The sequence below is a fragment of the Schistocerca americana genome, chromosome X, assembly GCF_021461395.2.
Source record: "Schistocerca americana isolate TAMUIC-IGC-003095 chromosome X, iqSchAmer2.1, whole genome shotgun sequence".
NCBI classification, from domain to species: domain Eukaryota; kingdom Metazoa; phylum Arthropoda; class Insecta; order Orthoptera; family Acrididae; genus Schistocerca; species Schistocerca americana.
The window spans coordinates 313,714,765-313,729,696 of record NC_060130.1 but is presented as its reverse complement, the minus strand read 5'-3'; the positions used below and the strand labels follow the sequence as shown (position 1 = coordinate 313,729,696).

General features: G+C 41.4%; 1 protein-coding gene across 1 annotated transcript in view; it reads right to left on the bottom strand.

Annotated features, from left to right (window-relative positions):
* LOC124555529 (serine/threonine-protein kinase PLK1-like) overlaps positions 1-14,932 on the bottom strand; it is a 256,330-nt gene that overhangs the window by 12,590 nt on the left and 228,808 nt on the right. Inside the window, exon 3 of the mRNA XM_047129483.1 lies at positions 27-143. Within this exon, the coding sequence (XP_046985439.1) occupies positions 27-143 (117 nt within the window). The remainder of the gene's footprint in view (positions 1-26; positions 144-14,932) is intronic.

Here is a 14,932-nt window from a genome sequence, read left to right as displayed (position 1 = left end):
GATTACTAGTTTCAATGTAGCCTTACCTTTCGGGGACAGTTCTCCAGAATTATATATGCATTGAGAGCATCCTCGAAGAAATGATGCAGCCGAACAACATGTTTGTGCACCAGACCTCTATGTATAAAAATCTCTCGTGCGATCTAGAACAAAGGTAACAAACATTCTAAGTCAGCTAATACTCTCTCATATTCAGTTAATCATTTAATCATTATACAGTTGATTTTACAGTTAATTCTGTACTGAAATAAAGCTCTGTTGAACAGTGGTGAGAGGGTTGTGTGCACACAAGTCATCTTCCAATTCTGAATTTCATACTATCATGATTAGATCTAATTAAACTGTAGCATTCACGTATATATTTTTCATAATACTAATATCAGTTGACTCAAAGCTGTTTTCCTTAATGTTGATCAAGATAAAAACTTTCCCAAAATCTATTAATTCCAAGAAAAGTAGTAACTGATACATACTGCTTTGGAATAAAATCTCATTAATGACTTGCAAATGGCCTATCCACTTCTAATGTTAGCTTGTTCCTTTCCGTGACTAAAATGTGCCTCGACTACACAAGAGTCATGAATGCCCCACTTTATGCTCAGGCTCCAATGTTTATAGGACATTTAAAAGCTTCTATGGTGCTGAGTAAGTTGCACATATATTTTTATAATGCCTTTGTTTGGTCCCATGCAGACTATGACTGTGTGACCTATGGCCATGCTACTCGAGATATTTGACACTGTCCCTCAATAGGGCACAAAGTTGACGACATATTCTCGGAATGAGTTCCATTTTTCAGTCTACACCACATTCAGCACTGTTGAGAGTTGAGTGCGAAAATAAGTCACAGAAGACCAAGGAGATCGCTAGCAATCTGTGCATAGGAATAACTCACCATCCTATCTGTTCGATATTTGAATATTCTATCAAAGGGCTTGAGCAAGTTTTCTTCTCTTTGTTGGTGAGGCCCAGGTGTTTATGTTTTGTACCCTACTTTAGACAATCACTGTGGTTAATATTTACAACAATGAGTGTAAAAAAAGGCTTGGTTATTGATATTTAGTAGTTTCTCATGGTTGTGCCTTTAGTATTCCCCTCCCAGACTAATAAAGACTTGTGTAAAAGTGCATGCAATCCAGATGGTACTGGGTTGCGTGAGGATGGATTGAAGAAGTGGAGATGAGTAGAGAAAATGGAAGGAAGATCCAAACCTAAGTTCTATCAACAATGCAATCATTAGAGACTCAGCACTACTCGGGTTCAGAAAGAATGGGGCAAGAACTGAACATTGCTCTTTGTCTTAGTCAGTTTACGGAAACAACAAAAAACCTAAATCTGGATTCCTGGAGGGGGGATTTAGACTGCCATTCTGCCAAATACACATCCAGTGTCTTGCTCACTGTGTCACTTCACACAGTCCAAAGGGAATTGGCTAGGACATCCAAGATACTCTTTCCTTCTCTGTTGAATAGGAGTATATGTGGGAACCCAGAGGATTGAAGAAGTTGACACAGTAGACAAAGAGATACATTATAAGAGCATATACACCATCTAAAGACACACTCCTCATTTTCAAGATGCAAGGCCACAAGTCATTGGGAAACTTGAACAAAATAAACTAATGGTCACACACAACCATCAACACAATCATGAGAGAACATCTTCCAACAATTCAATTGCAAAGATGTCCCCCCTCACCACCAAGTTTAATAATGAGGCACTGGACTCCTAATACAAAAGGTGCTTGTGCTGAACCAATCTGAGTTACATTTTAACTACCTGTTCTTTTTATACTAGCTAACGGAAATCTCTTAGGTTAGAAATATGTACATCCCTCTATTTTAAATGGCGCTGAAAATAGAATTTTCAGGTTTCATATTGCATCAGGACACCTTCATAAACAGATATGAAGGGGAATTTAGTGTGCTACAGGGTGGCTTGGTAATTCATTTTTTACTAGCTAATAGCCAGCCACAAACTCTCACTCGCTTTTTTTTTTCAATAATGAATCTTTATCAGATTCCCATTATGCGCACAGTTAGTGTGACATCTAAAATTATCAATGCACTCCAGGAAATGTGGGGTTACACCACAGATTTTATGCACTATGAGGTGCCTATGCAAGTGTACCTTATTTAGGAACTATGACAGAAAATTTCAGTTCTTTTCAAGAATATAGATGTTGGAATTGTTTCATCAGAAGGATCACATGAATTTACTTAGGTCTTCTTTCTTTTCTCCTTTCTTTCTGTCCAGTCATTTTTTATTCTTTTCTTATTCTCTCTCTGTCCATATTGTACCTGTACTTTTTGTTTTCCCCTGGAAGCCCTTGAAACTTTTTACTCTTACTCTGAATTTTTCTCCTGCTCCTATTTCTTCCTCCATCACCTCCATTTCTTTCAGGTCCTGTTTAACTTCTTTGATCCATGCCAGTGATGTTTTTTGTGTTTCTGTCAAAAAAGTTAAAAATACCTTTTGTTATCCTTTTCATGTAGCCTTTTTAGGTGTCCTTACAGTACAATTCTTCTCTTCTTCATTGTGTCAGATATTGTTTATTTTTTCATAAACTTCTTCACAACTGCTTCATTTCTGTTTCCCACTGTCATATATTGGTCCAAAAACCTCCTTGTTTATTTTCCTTTTTCTCTTTTCTATTTCACTTAATTGTATATCTGTACTTAAACAAAGGAATTCTGGTTTAATAACAGTGGTGTTGTGCTGAAGTTCTGCATTTATGGAAATATATTTCTTGTTTTATATAAGTTTTTTGTTAGTTGAAAAGTCATCTCAATTTTTCCTTGTTCTTGATAAGTTACACTCTTTGTTCAAAGTACTTGGTTGTATTAGGTCACCTATAATTTAAATTCTGTAGTCTCCTTTTATTCTTCCTTAATCAGTTTCCATGTATTTCACTGCCTCCTTCACATCTGTCATATACTCTATTTTTTCAAAAGATGTACATAGGCCTGCTTTTGAAGCTGTTTCCTGTAAAGGATTTATCTGCATTGTTGCACCTTCTACTGATTCAGCTAAGATGACGAGATTGTAGGCAAAAGCCAAACAACCAAAACTCTGTCCATCCCCCATCTCTCAGTTGTAACTTGTTTTTTTTAATTTTTTTTATTCCTCTTTCTCTTGTTCTTTTCCTTAAGTCCCTGATTACCTTTTCTAGTACACAATTGAACAGCAGTGGGGATAATTCACCTCTCTGTCTTACATGTGTTTTGATCTCAAAAGCCTTAAATGTTTTCACCTAATAATTTAATTTTGGATTTTTAATTGTGCCTTTTGTGACTGCAACCAACTTGTCAGCTCGAAACACTTGAATCTTATTCATTTTTGAAATCTACAAATGTCATATAAACGCTTTTGGATCTTATTCTGTTGTATTTGATTATTGATTTCAGATTTAAAAATTTTTCCACAGAGGAACGACCTTTTCTAATCCCTCCTCGGTATTCTCCAGACTGCTGGCCCAGTTGGCCTTCCAGCCTGTTTTATAATGCTTTTGAAAAAATTTTGTAAGTTGTTGTTGTTGTTTCTGCTGTTGCTACAACAAATTCGCCCAATAAATGGATGATGTTAAGCAAGTAACTCAACTTTTCTTTGTGCTTCTTGTTGTTCCAATAGGCTTACGTTCTTTCCAAGAAGACTTGTTTATGTTCTCCCGACCACTTTTGTCCATACTGTTTTTATTTTGGTTGCTCCGGTGCATCTTCCTAATTATCTACACCGTGTGTGTGTGTGTGTGTGTGTGTAGAAAATCTTATGTTTCCGTTATTAAGGTCCTTTCGACCTTCATTCAGTCAAGGTATTGAGTTCTTATGTGATATTACACACTCTATTATAATTTTTGTCAATCTCTTTTCTGGTAGTCTGTTGAGAAGTCCAAAGAATTTCATCCAACTTTTCTTAATGTCAATTTCGATGTTTGAAAACTTGTCTGTTGATTTGACTGATTATAGCCTATAATCATCGTAGGTATGTCGTGCTCCTATAATTTTTCCAATGGTCTTTTCCCGTTCTTTTTTATTTCTTCAAGTTTATGTTTTCTGATAAGTGTCTGTGTTTCGCTTGTGTAGAGGACTTTTGATTTTGTGGCTGTGTTGTAGTGCCGATGGATTTTTTGCCGTAGAGGCTTTGAACTAACACAAATGCTTTTTTTTTACTTTTTGGAGCCGATTTTGCTTTTTTTTCCAACGTCCATAGGTTCGATGAGTTTTCTAAATTATTTAAAGTACAGCACCCTGTTGATTTTACCGTATTTTGTTTTCAGGCCTGAGATTTCTGTCTTTGAACATAAGAATTCACTTTTCTCGAATGAGACTTGTTAATCCTACTTTTTCTGCATATTCTTCAAGTACCTCGAGCTCTATGATGGCAGTCTCTTCGTCCTTTGTATGTATGTCCAGGTCGTCCGCAAACACAAGGTATGATGATGTTTTTCGGGAAGCCCAGTAGGGTTGGCTTCCAAAACCCACATTTCTTGAGTCCTTTTTCACAATGTCCTGTAACTTGTCTAGGACGGCGGTGAACATGAACAGAATAGGATAGATCCCATGTAGGCTTTCACGGCCGGCGTCTTCATCAGTAAACACTTCCGGGCTAGGTTGCCCTGGTCGATCTGTAGAACTACTTCTCCCTGACGTTTCGTTCTCAACTACGGAAAACATCTTCCGAGGTGAGTCGACGACTGGCTGCTAGGAGCTGGGGCCGCCGGTTATATGGAGATCGTAGAGGGCGCCACCGCACGTCACGTGGCGTCGATGTGTAGCTATCTCTGGCTATCGTCTGTTCTCTCGATTGCAGGCAACCGATTGTCACGTGATTGATGCAACGTCTACCGCCATATCTTGTCCAATTTTAATCCTTCTTCTTTACGATTAAAATTGTATTGATGTTTGTGGATTTCAATTGCCTCTCTATACATACGTGTATAATAATGCGACGTCGTCGCTAGCACGCTTGTCTCACCAAATTTTATTTCGTGATCTCCATCCTTAAAAACATGTTCCGCTACTGCCGATTTGTCGATATGTCCCAAGCGACAGTTTCTTTTGTGCTCCGTCAACCGTGTATTGATGCTTCTTTTTGTAGTTCCTATGTAAACCCTGCCACAACTACACGGAATTTTATATACCCCTGGGGTGGCTAGGGGGTGACCAGCATCTTTTGTTGATCTTAGGCATTCACTAATTTTCTTAGTAGGTCTGAAAATAGTCTCCACCTGAAACTTGGCTAGTACTTTCCCAATGCGATCCGTGATGTTATGGATGAATGGAAGAAATACTTTTCCAGCTGAGATGAAGAGCCTTGCACGGCATACACTAGCATCGAGCACTTCATCAAACCCGTCTTCGGACTGAAGACCACAACTACAACAACCCGTGAAAATATGATTTGAAAACGAAATTTGAATTAAATTCTTATAATGCAATATGTAACGTTAATTATTTCATTATATAAAATTATTTACTTATATAAAATTGTTGTATACCATTTACGATTCGATGAGTTAAGATTAAAAAATTAAAAATCACAGTAATTGATATAATTAAGGGAATAAATTCTATCTACCTATCACTTGTGCCTGTATCCCGCAGTTGCGCATGGTCGGCATCGGCATGAGTAGTGTAGGATTTGGCAAGGTTAATGTTAATGTTAAGGGGTGGCCGGATGCTGCTCCTGCGCCACCCCATACACCCCCCCCCCCCCCCTCCCGGAATTATGTACCGCAGCTGTCTGCGTTTAGTGTAATCCATGGAATAGTGTGAACGTGTTCAGATGTCTGTAAGTCGTGTAACTGAGGCGGGACGTGGCGACCAACCAGGTATTCACCTACTGGGATGTGGAAAACCGCTTAAAAACCACATCCAGGCTGGCCAGCTCACCGGCCCTCGTCGTCAATCCGCCAGACGGATTCGATCTGGGGCCGGCGCGCCTACCAAATTCCAGGAAGCAGCGCATTAGTGCTCTCGGATAACCTGGCGGGTTTAATTACGGCAATCAACACGATTTACTAATCACGCTATGTGCTATAATTTTTAAAAGAATAATAAATAGTCGAGATTGATCTCCATGCAAAAATCAGTATTTCAGTTTTAAAAAATAAGATATAGGAAAATTGTGTCAGGCAAATACAAGGTAATAAAAGAAACGTAACAATCACGCAAACTTTCCTTAAGATTCAAATGAAATACTTTTCAGTGTGCCTTAAAATGAAAGTGTGAACTTATTGTCTAAGTGGTTTGTGCTTAACTATCACTTCCAATAATGAGCGAAGGCAGAATTTCCCGTGAATACGCTCACGGTATTTACTTGACATTGCTATGATGTCAAGACTTACTAAGCTGTCAGACGCTGCGGATCATAGAACGTATTGCACATTGTCTGCAATCTCCCCTTGATGTTATCTGAAAACGATATTTCTAGGCTTCACGAGCCCAAGAATCTGCGTCTGGCAACAGGAATTAAAATTTTTTATGGGTGCTGGTTCGGATGAAAAGAGGTATAGAAGAAATGAAACACTTCCGTAGGAAAAATGCCCGAAACTTTTATAATTTTCGCAGTTTGAAGTGTTACGCTTTTGACTGGGCGCCACTGGGAATTTGACGCGAGGAAATGTCGAGTTTTTGGGGGTAAATGCTGACTTAATTCACATCAGCTGGCCACTGAAAAAGTCAGCCTTAAGTGTTCGCTCCATGGTATGAAAATTTTACTAGTGCGGGGGCGAATGGGGGGGGGGTGACACCCTCTCCGTGACAGCCGATGATGAGTTTGTGGTGCACTCAACTACGCGGTCATCAGCGCCCGTATAAAACCCCAATCCTTGACACAGTCCAATCTAGCCAATGCCACGAATGATGATGATGAAATGCTGAGGTCAACAGAAACACCCAGTCCCCAGGCAGAGAAAATCCCCAACCCGGTCGGGAATCGAACCCGGAACCCCGTTATCCAGAGGCAGCAACGCTTGCCAATAGATCACGAACACCGGACGAGCCAATATTAAGCATACGATTAAACACATGCCGGAGCGTTCCACTATCCTATGCACATCAAACAATTGAGTTGCTAGACCGAGTGGGTACATACCCACATTAATAAAGTTTGGTGTGCCACATACTCTTCGATCACAGACTTCCACAACTATTTTAGTACTTTTTCTCTAAAATGTATTCGCCACGCGACGAAACATTTTAGTTCCGGCAGCCCGCTCCGAGTCACAGGAAATTCTCTCTCTACAAAGAAGATCCACAAATTTGCTGTAGACAATTGGTAGCATACACTAAGTTCCTGGATTTTTTTCCATGTGCCCTGTCCTGGCGAGTGAGAGCAAATTATGTCATTTTCTTCACGTATTATAAATTAAATCACTCGCCGCGTTTTTCTGTCTTATATATGAAGGCTAAGCTTAGAACTACACAGATAGACTCAAGGTTTTCACCCGTAATTTATAACAGCTACGGCAGACAAGTCGTCCGGCTGTACATATACGAGGGCAGGGGCGCCGACTTATAAAAAATATTGGAGGGGGGGAGGGGGGGCATACTGGTGGTCTTGCCCCGGGAAATTTTCTAAATTTTAGATGAAAAATAGTGTTTTAAAGGTTTTTTTTAAGCATTTTAGAGTCATATGATCAACATTAGGACCCCGAAAACTGGACTCTCGATAACTCGACACTCCGGGAAACTAGACACGCCTGACATTTTTTGGGTTTGAAAAAAGGAAACAAACACGTACGATATTTTCGTAAAACGCTAATTTAATTTACAGTAATAATCATGCTTACAGACTATTACACAGCAGTGAATATATAGCTCTGAAAAGACAAATTATATTTAAATAAATCCTAAACTATCACTAAAAGAATAAAACATAAAATATTGCTGTCGCACAGTAATAGCAATTTGATTAATAAGTGAAATAGCTCATTTAAGCTTACTCTGTATAAGGCACAGGGTTCATTAAATAAAAACAATATCTCAAAGTTAACGTTTTAATACAGTTAATAAAGTCAATACAGTATACGTAACACCGAGCGAGGTGGCGCAGTGGTTAGCACACTGGACTCGCATTCGGGAGGACGACGGTTCAATCCCGCGTCCGACCATCCTCATTTAGGTTTTCCGTGATTTCCCTAAATCGCTCCAGGCAAATGCCGGGATGGTTCCTTTCAAAGAGCACGGCCGACTTCCTTCCCCATCCTTCCCTAATCCGATGAGACCGATGACCTCGCTGTCTGGTCTCCTCCCCCAGAACAACCTTCCCCCCCCCCCCCCAACAGTATAATTTGTATATTGAGCAAGCAATAAAGGAAACAAAAGAAAAGTTCGGAGTAGGTATTAAAATCCATTGAGAAGAAATAAAAACTTTGAGGTTCGCCGATGACATTGTAATTCTGTCAGAGACAGCAAAGGACTTGGAAAAGCAGTTGAACGGAATGGACAGTGTCTTGAAATGAGGGTATAAGATGAACATCAACAAAAGCAAAACGAGGATAATGGAACGTAGTCGAATTAAGTCGGGTGATGCCGAGGGAATTAGATTAGGAAATGACACTTAAAGTAGTAAAGGGGTTTTGCTATTTGGGGAGCAAAATAACTGATGATGGTCGAAGTAGAGAGGATATAAAATGTAGACTGGCAATGGCAAGGAAAGCGTTTCTGAAGAAATTTGTTAACATCGAGTATAGATTTAAATGTGAGGAAGTCGTTTCTGAAAGTGTTTGTATGGAGTGTAGCCATGTATGGAAGTGAAACGTGGACGATAAATAGTTTAGCCAAGAAGAGAATAGAATAGAATCTTTCGAAATGTGATGCTACAGAAGAATGCTGAAGATTAGATGGGTAGATCACATAACTAATGAGGAGGTATTGAATAGAATTGGGGAGAAGAGGAGCTTGTGGCGCAACTTGACAAGAAGAAGGGATCGCTTGGTAGGACATGTTCTGAGACATCGAGGGATCACCAATTTAATATTGGAGGGCAGCATGGAGGGTAAAAATCGTAGAGGGAGACAAAGAGATGAATACACTAAGCAGATTCAGAAGGATGTAGGCTGCAGTAGGTACTGGGAGATGATGAAACTTGCACAGGATAGAGTAGCATGGAGAGCTGCATCAAACCAGTCTCAGGACTGAAGACAACAACAACACCCTAAAATATTAAAGTATTTGAAAATAACTACTACATTACTATAGTAATATAGTAATACAGTACTAAACTGGTACTAATATTTCGAAACTGAAAATTAAACATTGTAAATGTTTAAAGATTTTTTAATATTGCTCAAATTGCCATTATTAGGGCTAGAGTCTTTAGAAAGGTGCAAATATCGACCGCCTGACTGGATTACTGAATATGAAGTCGTCGATGACTGGTCGGATACCCAATTCATCCAAAACATCTCGGTGGGCATGAAGAACAGCCAAGTTGTTCAATCGCTTCTGTCCCATTGTTGATCGGAGATATGACTTCAGACGTCTAAGTACGCTAAATGACCGTTCTGCTGTTGCTGTCGTGATTGGAACTACTTGGAAAAGCTTAATGCACTTCACTACTTCACATAACATTTCTGCAACTGCAGGCTCTTGTGTAATGTACTTTCTTACATCAAGCATGTTTTTTAAGACCAGTTGTTTTTTTATTAGCGATATAGGCTACCATATTCAACTGTAAGCGCAGTCTCTCAATGTCTAGGTGATTTTTGAAAAACTCAGTTCATTTTTCCAAATTTGTTTCACCTCTGTTTACTAAAAGCAAGCACTCTTGTTCAACTGCAATGACCTGTGAGTCCAGCTGAAGCAAACCTATCAGTAATGCAAGACTGCACCGTTTCACAAACTTCAATGTAAATAGCTTTGTAGTATTCCTTTGGGGTTTTGAAAGTGTGCGATGAGCTGGCTTCATTGTGTTCATACTTCCTTGGCATACTTTGTTTCCGAGGAAGCGAAGGATCAACAACTTGTGAAGGTTTTTCTTTTAAACACAATTCCCAAAAGTGTTCAAAACTATCACGCCTTCCATTCAATATACAAATCAAGCCCTCATATTTTTTCCAGATCAGCAACACTTAGATGAGGGCACTGAATTTTTTCATTGACATCCTCTACTGGGTTCACTGCATGGCAAAAAAGGCGTAAAAAGAAATGAGTCTTGAATTGTAGCATTGACTCAAGGTAGCCTGCACATTTGTAACCTGTGTTCTGTCCTCTGCAGAAAATGTTTCAAAAAATCTAGAAGTTCTTCAAAGTTTTTCAATATTCTCAAGATACTAGAAGCTCGCATAGTGCATCAAGTCTGGCATAGGGGTCGTAGACCAGCTTGGTCGTTGGCGCTCTCTCAGTGTATGCTTCTGTAAAGCTCCGTCGTTTTGTTGGTTTCCCTTACGGTGTTTATTAAGTCCTTGGCTAAAGCCAAAATATCCCTCATAGCTGTAAGATGGTGGAGACTGTCTACAACTGCCAAGTCGAAACTGTGAGCAGCGCAGTGCACATAACGTGCTTTTGGTTGTATATCCAGTACGTCTGGCAGCTTAACATAAGTCTTGTTACTTCGCGGGCGAAATGCCGCAGCTTGGCTCCAGATCAGTTCTGTTGGGTTCATATTTTAATGGTACAGTAGCAAAAGTAAAAATGCAGCATTTGTATGATGTGCTCGATGCTGTGAAAATGATTGTTTTCATGTTTCTACGATACTTACATACCTCTGTGTTATAAAACGATGGACATAGTCCAAATAAAGAGGATTTGGGTTTTCATATTTGCCTTAAAAATTAAATTGTTATGTTCTCTTAATTTAAACAACTTTTATGAACAGTATTTCGTAAGACATCGATAATTAAGAACTTGTATTTGAAATGGAAACAGGAATATCGCGCCCAATTTGTAATTAGAAACAAGAAGACGTGCATTATTGATAAAAATGATAATTTTTATAATTACGAGATGTAGGTATTTCAAATTGAACGAGAAAAAAAAATTGATACTGGTAAGATCTGAACCTAAGGACGAATAACCGACTGCGCTGTGCGTTCAATTCAGGCCTAGTTATCAACTGTGGTACATACAAAGCTGGGAAAACTTCAAAGACTATTATCTCCGTAAATTTATGAAAAACATTAGGAACAGCGTATTTCTCGGCGCTTTTTAACCGTGTTCCACGCGCGTGTTTCACTACAGAACAGAAAGGAGCCTCAGCCATTTACATACTGCGCTTTAAAAGCGCAACAACCAGAGCACAAAGGTGCAGAGGTTATGACTGTACACGATGTTTGAAATAATACCTACGTAGTTAAAGCGTGATTAAGAAAAATGTTAATGGCTGTTAATACATTTGAATATCTTAAAGTTTCATTTAAAGTAACTTAATAATAAGATATTTAATACATAAGTAGGACCTACTTCCAAGAGCGTAACAACACCAGTGCACGAGTGCTACGGCTGCTGACCAATCGTCGCGTTTGTGTTTGTTTACATCTGGTATATTCTTATGATGAACGGATTATAGTTGCAGGACAGTTTCAAAACGGCGTCTGTAGGTGATGTACGTTCCAAGCAACGTGCCGTTATTGAATTTCTTACTGCAGAGAAAGAAACTGTGGCGAATATTCACAAACGCTTGTGAAAAGTCTATGGAGCATCTGCTGTCGACAGAAGTAGTATGTCTCTGGGCACTGAGGGTGAGGTAATCGGAAGGCGGTTCGGAGAAGTTCCACGATTTGCAGCGGTCGGGGAAACCATCAACGTCTGTCACACCTGACCTAGCCAGCCCCCTCGGACCTCCACTTGTTTGGGCCATTAAAGGATGCCATTAGTGGAAGACATTTTGAGGACGAGGTAGTTGTGATGCACACAGTGAAGCACTGGTCCCGCCACTACGACAAGGATCGTTACCGACAGGACAGACATACCCTTGTTTCGCGCTGGAGAAAGGTCACAGAACGGGGTGGAGATTTCGTGGAAAAATAGGGTGTGTAGACAAAACACCATAATTTTCATTATGTTCAATAAAGACTTGAAGAAATGCGGTGCATTACTTTCTGGGCAACCCTCTCAATATCTTACCAAAAGTATCCGGACTCCCATTACGGGACCATTAATATGGGGTGTGTCCATCATACGCCTTTATAACGACTTGACCTGGGGAAACTTTCAATGAGGTTTAAATATACACTGCTGGCCATTAAAACTACTACACCAAGAAGAAATGCAGATGATAAACGGGTAATCATTCGACAAATATATTATACTAGAACTGACATGTGATTACATTTTCACGCAATCTGGGTGCATAGATCCCGAGAAATCAGTACCCAGAACAACCACCTCTGGCCGTAATAACGGCCTTGATACGCCTGGGCATTGAGTCAGAGCTTGGATGGTGTGTAAAGGTACAGCTGCCCATGCAGCTTCAACACGATACCACAGTTCATCAAGAGTAGCGACTGGCGTATTGTGACGAGCCAGTTGCTCGGCCACCACTGACCAGACGTTTTCAGTTGGTGAGATCTGGAGAATGTGCTGGCCAGGGCAGCAGTCGAACATTTTCTGTATCCAGAAAGGCCCGTATAGGACCTGCAACATGCGGTCGTGCATTATCCTGCTGAAATGTAGGGTTTCGCAGGGATCGAATGAAGGGTAGAGCCACGGGTCGTAACACATCTGAAATGTAACGTCCACTGTTCAAAGTGCCGTCAATGCGAACAAGAGGTGACCGAGACGTGTAACCAATGGCACCCCATATCATCACGACGGGTGATAGGCCAGTGTGGCGATGACGAATACACGCTTCCAATGTACGTTCACCGCGGTGTCGCCAAACACGGATGCGACCATCATGATGCTTTAAACAGAACCTAGATTCATCCGACAAAATGAATTTTGTCATTCGTGGACCCAGGTTCGTCATTAAGTACACCAACGCAGGTGCTCCTGTCTGTGATGCAGCGTCGAGGGTAACCGCAGCAACGGTCTCCGAGCTGATAGTCCATGCTGCTGCAAACGTCGTCGAACTGTTCGTGCAGATGGTTGTTGTCTTGCAAACGTCCCCATCTGTTGACTCAGGGATCGAGACGTGGCTGCACGATCCGTTACAGCCATGTGGATAAGATGCCTGTCATCTCGACTGATAGTGATACGAGGCCGTTGGGATCCAACACGGCGTTCCGTATTACCCTCCTGAACCCACCGAGCCGGCCGAAGTGTCCGTGCGGTTAAAGGCGCTGCAGTCTGGAACCGCAAGACCGCTACGGTCGCAGGTTCGAATCCTGCCTCGGGCATGGATGTTTGTGATGTCCTTAGGTTAGTTAGGTTTAACTAGTTCTAAGTTCTAGGGGACTAATTACCTCAGCAGTTGAGTCCCATAGTGCTCAGAGCCATTTTTTTTTTAACCCACCGATTCCATATTCTGCTAACAGTCATTGGATCTCGAGCAACGCGAGCAGCAATGTCGCGATACGGTAAACCGCAATCGCGATAGGCTAAAATCCGACCTATATCAAAGTCGGAAACGTGATGGTACGCATTTCTCCTCCTTACACGAAGCACCACAACAACGTTTCACCAGGCAACGCAGGTCAACTGCTGTTTGTGTATGAGAAATCGGTTGGAAACTTTCCTCGTGTCAGCACGTTGTATATGTCGCCACCGGCGCCAACCTTGTGTGAATGCTCTGAAAGCTAATCATTTGCATGTCACATCATCATCTTCTGTCGGTTAAATTTCGCGTCTGTAGCACATCTTCGTGGTGTAGCAATTTTAATGGCGAGTAGCATATGTTGAGCCATAACCGCATATTCTTCCTCCTCAAGAGCCCAAACTTGATACGTTTGTGATATTGGACGCTGGAGTGTGAATCGAATTCATCTCAAAGATGTTCCTTCAGCTCAGATAGTGCCCGTGGGCAGGCCAGTCCGTTTCAGGTATGTTACGGTCAACAAACCATTGCCTCACAGATGCTGCTTCACGTCAGGATGCATTGTCGCACTGTCATACTGTGATGCAATCAATTGTCGTCGTCTCTACTGTATGCAGTACACAAGGCTGTAAAATGAGTTATAATCCTTTCCCATTTAGCGTTTCTGAAGCGCAATACAGGAATCGCACCCTAACTGTGAGAAACACCTCCAAACTGTACTACCACCAACACTGTTAGTACTACGCTTGCCAGCAGGTTACTTTCTCCAGGCGTTCGCCAAATCCAAACCCTTCCGTCGGATCGCCACGGGGTACAGCGTTACGTATCACTCATTTCCACTCATCCACTGTCGTCGCTCTTTACGCAACCTCAAGCTTCGCTTAGCCGTGACCACAGTACTGTGTGGTTGGAGGAGCTGCTCAGTCATCGTATCCTGTTCTTCTGACCTCGCTACGCACAGTCATTGCGCTAGCTGGACTACTGGTAGCACTCTGGAACTCGCGACTGATTCCTTCCACCAACTTCACGCTATTTCTCACAACCACCTCTCCGCAATTCTCGACGGTCCTTGTCCGCCAGTACTTGAGGTCTGCCTGCTCTTGGTTTAGCTATTGTCGGTCATTCGCGTTTTCACTTCACAATCACACCACCAACAGTCAATTTGATCAAATAGAGTACTTTGTGCTATCCGCTCGAAGCTGGGGCGGGTTGCTAGTACGCAATAAGCACTAAAAAAATAAAAAAACACTCTGTCTTCAGGCCACAAATGGCCTACCGGGACCATCCGACCGCCATTTCATCCTCAGTGGAGGATGCGGGTAGGAGGGGCGTGGGGTCAGCACACCGCTCTCCTGGTAGTTATGATGGTATTCTTGACCGAAGCCGCTACTATTCGGTCGAATAGCTCCTCAATTGGCATCACGAGGCTGAGTGCACCCCGAAAAATGGCAACAGCGCATGGCGGCCTGGATGGTCACCCATCCAAGTGCCGACCACGCCCGACAGCGCTTAA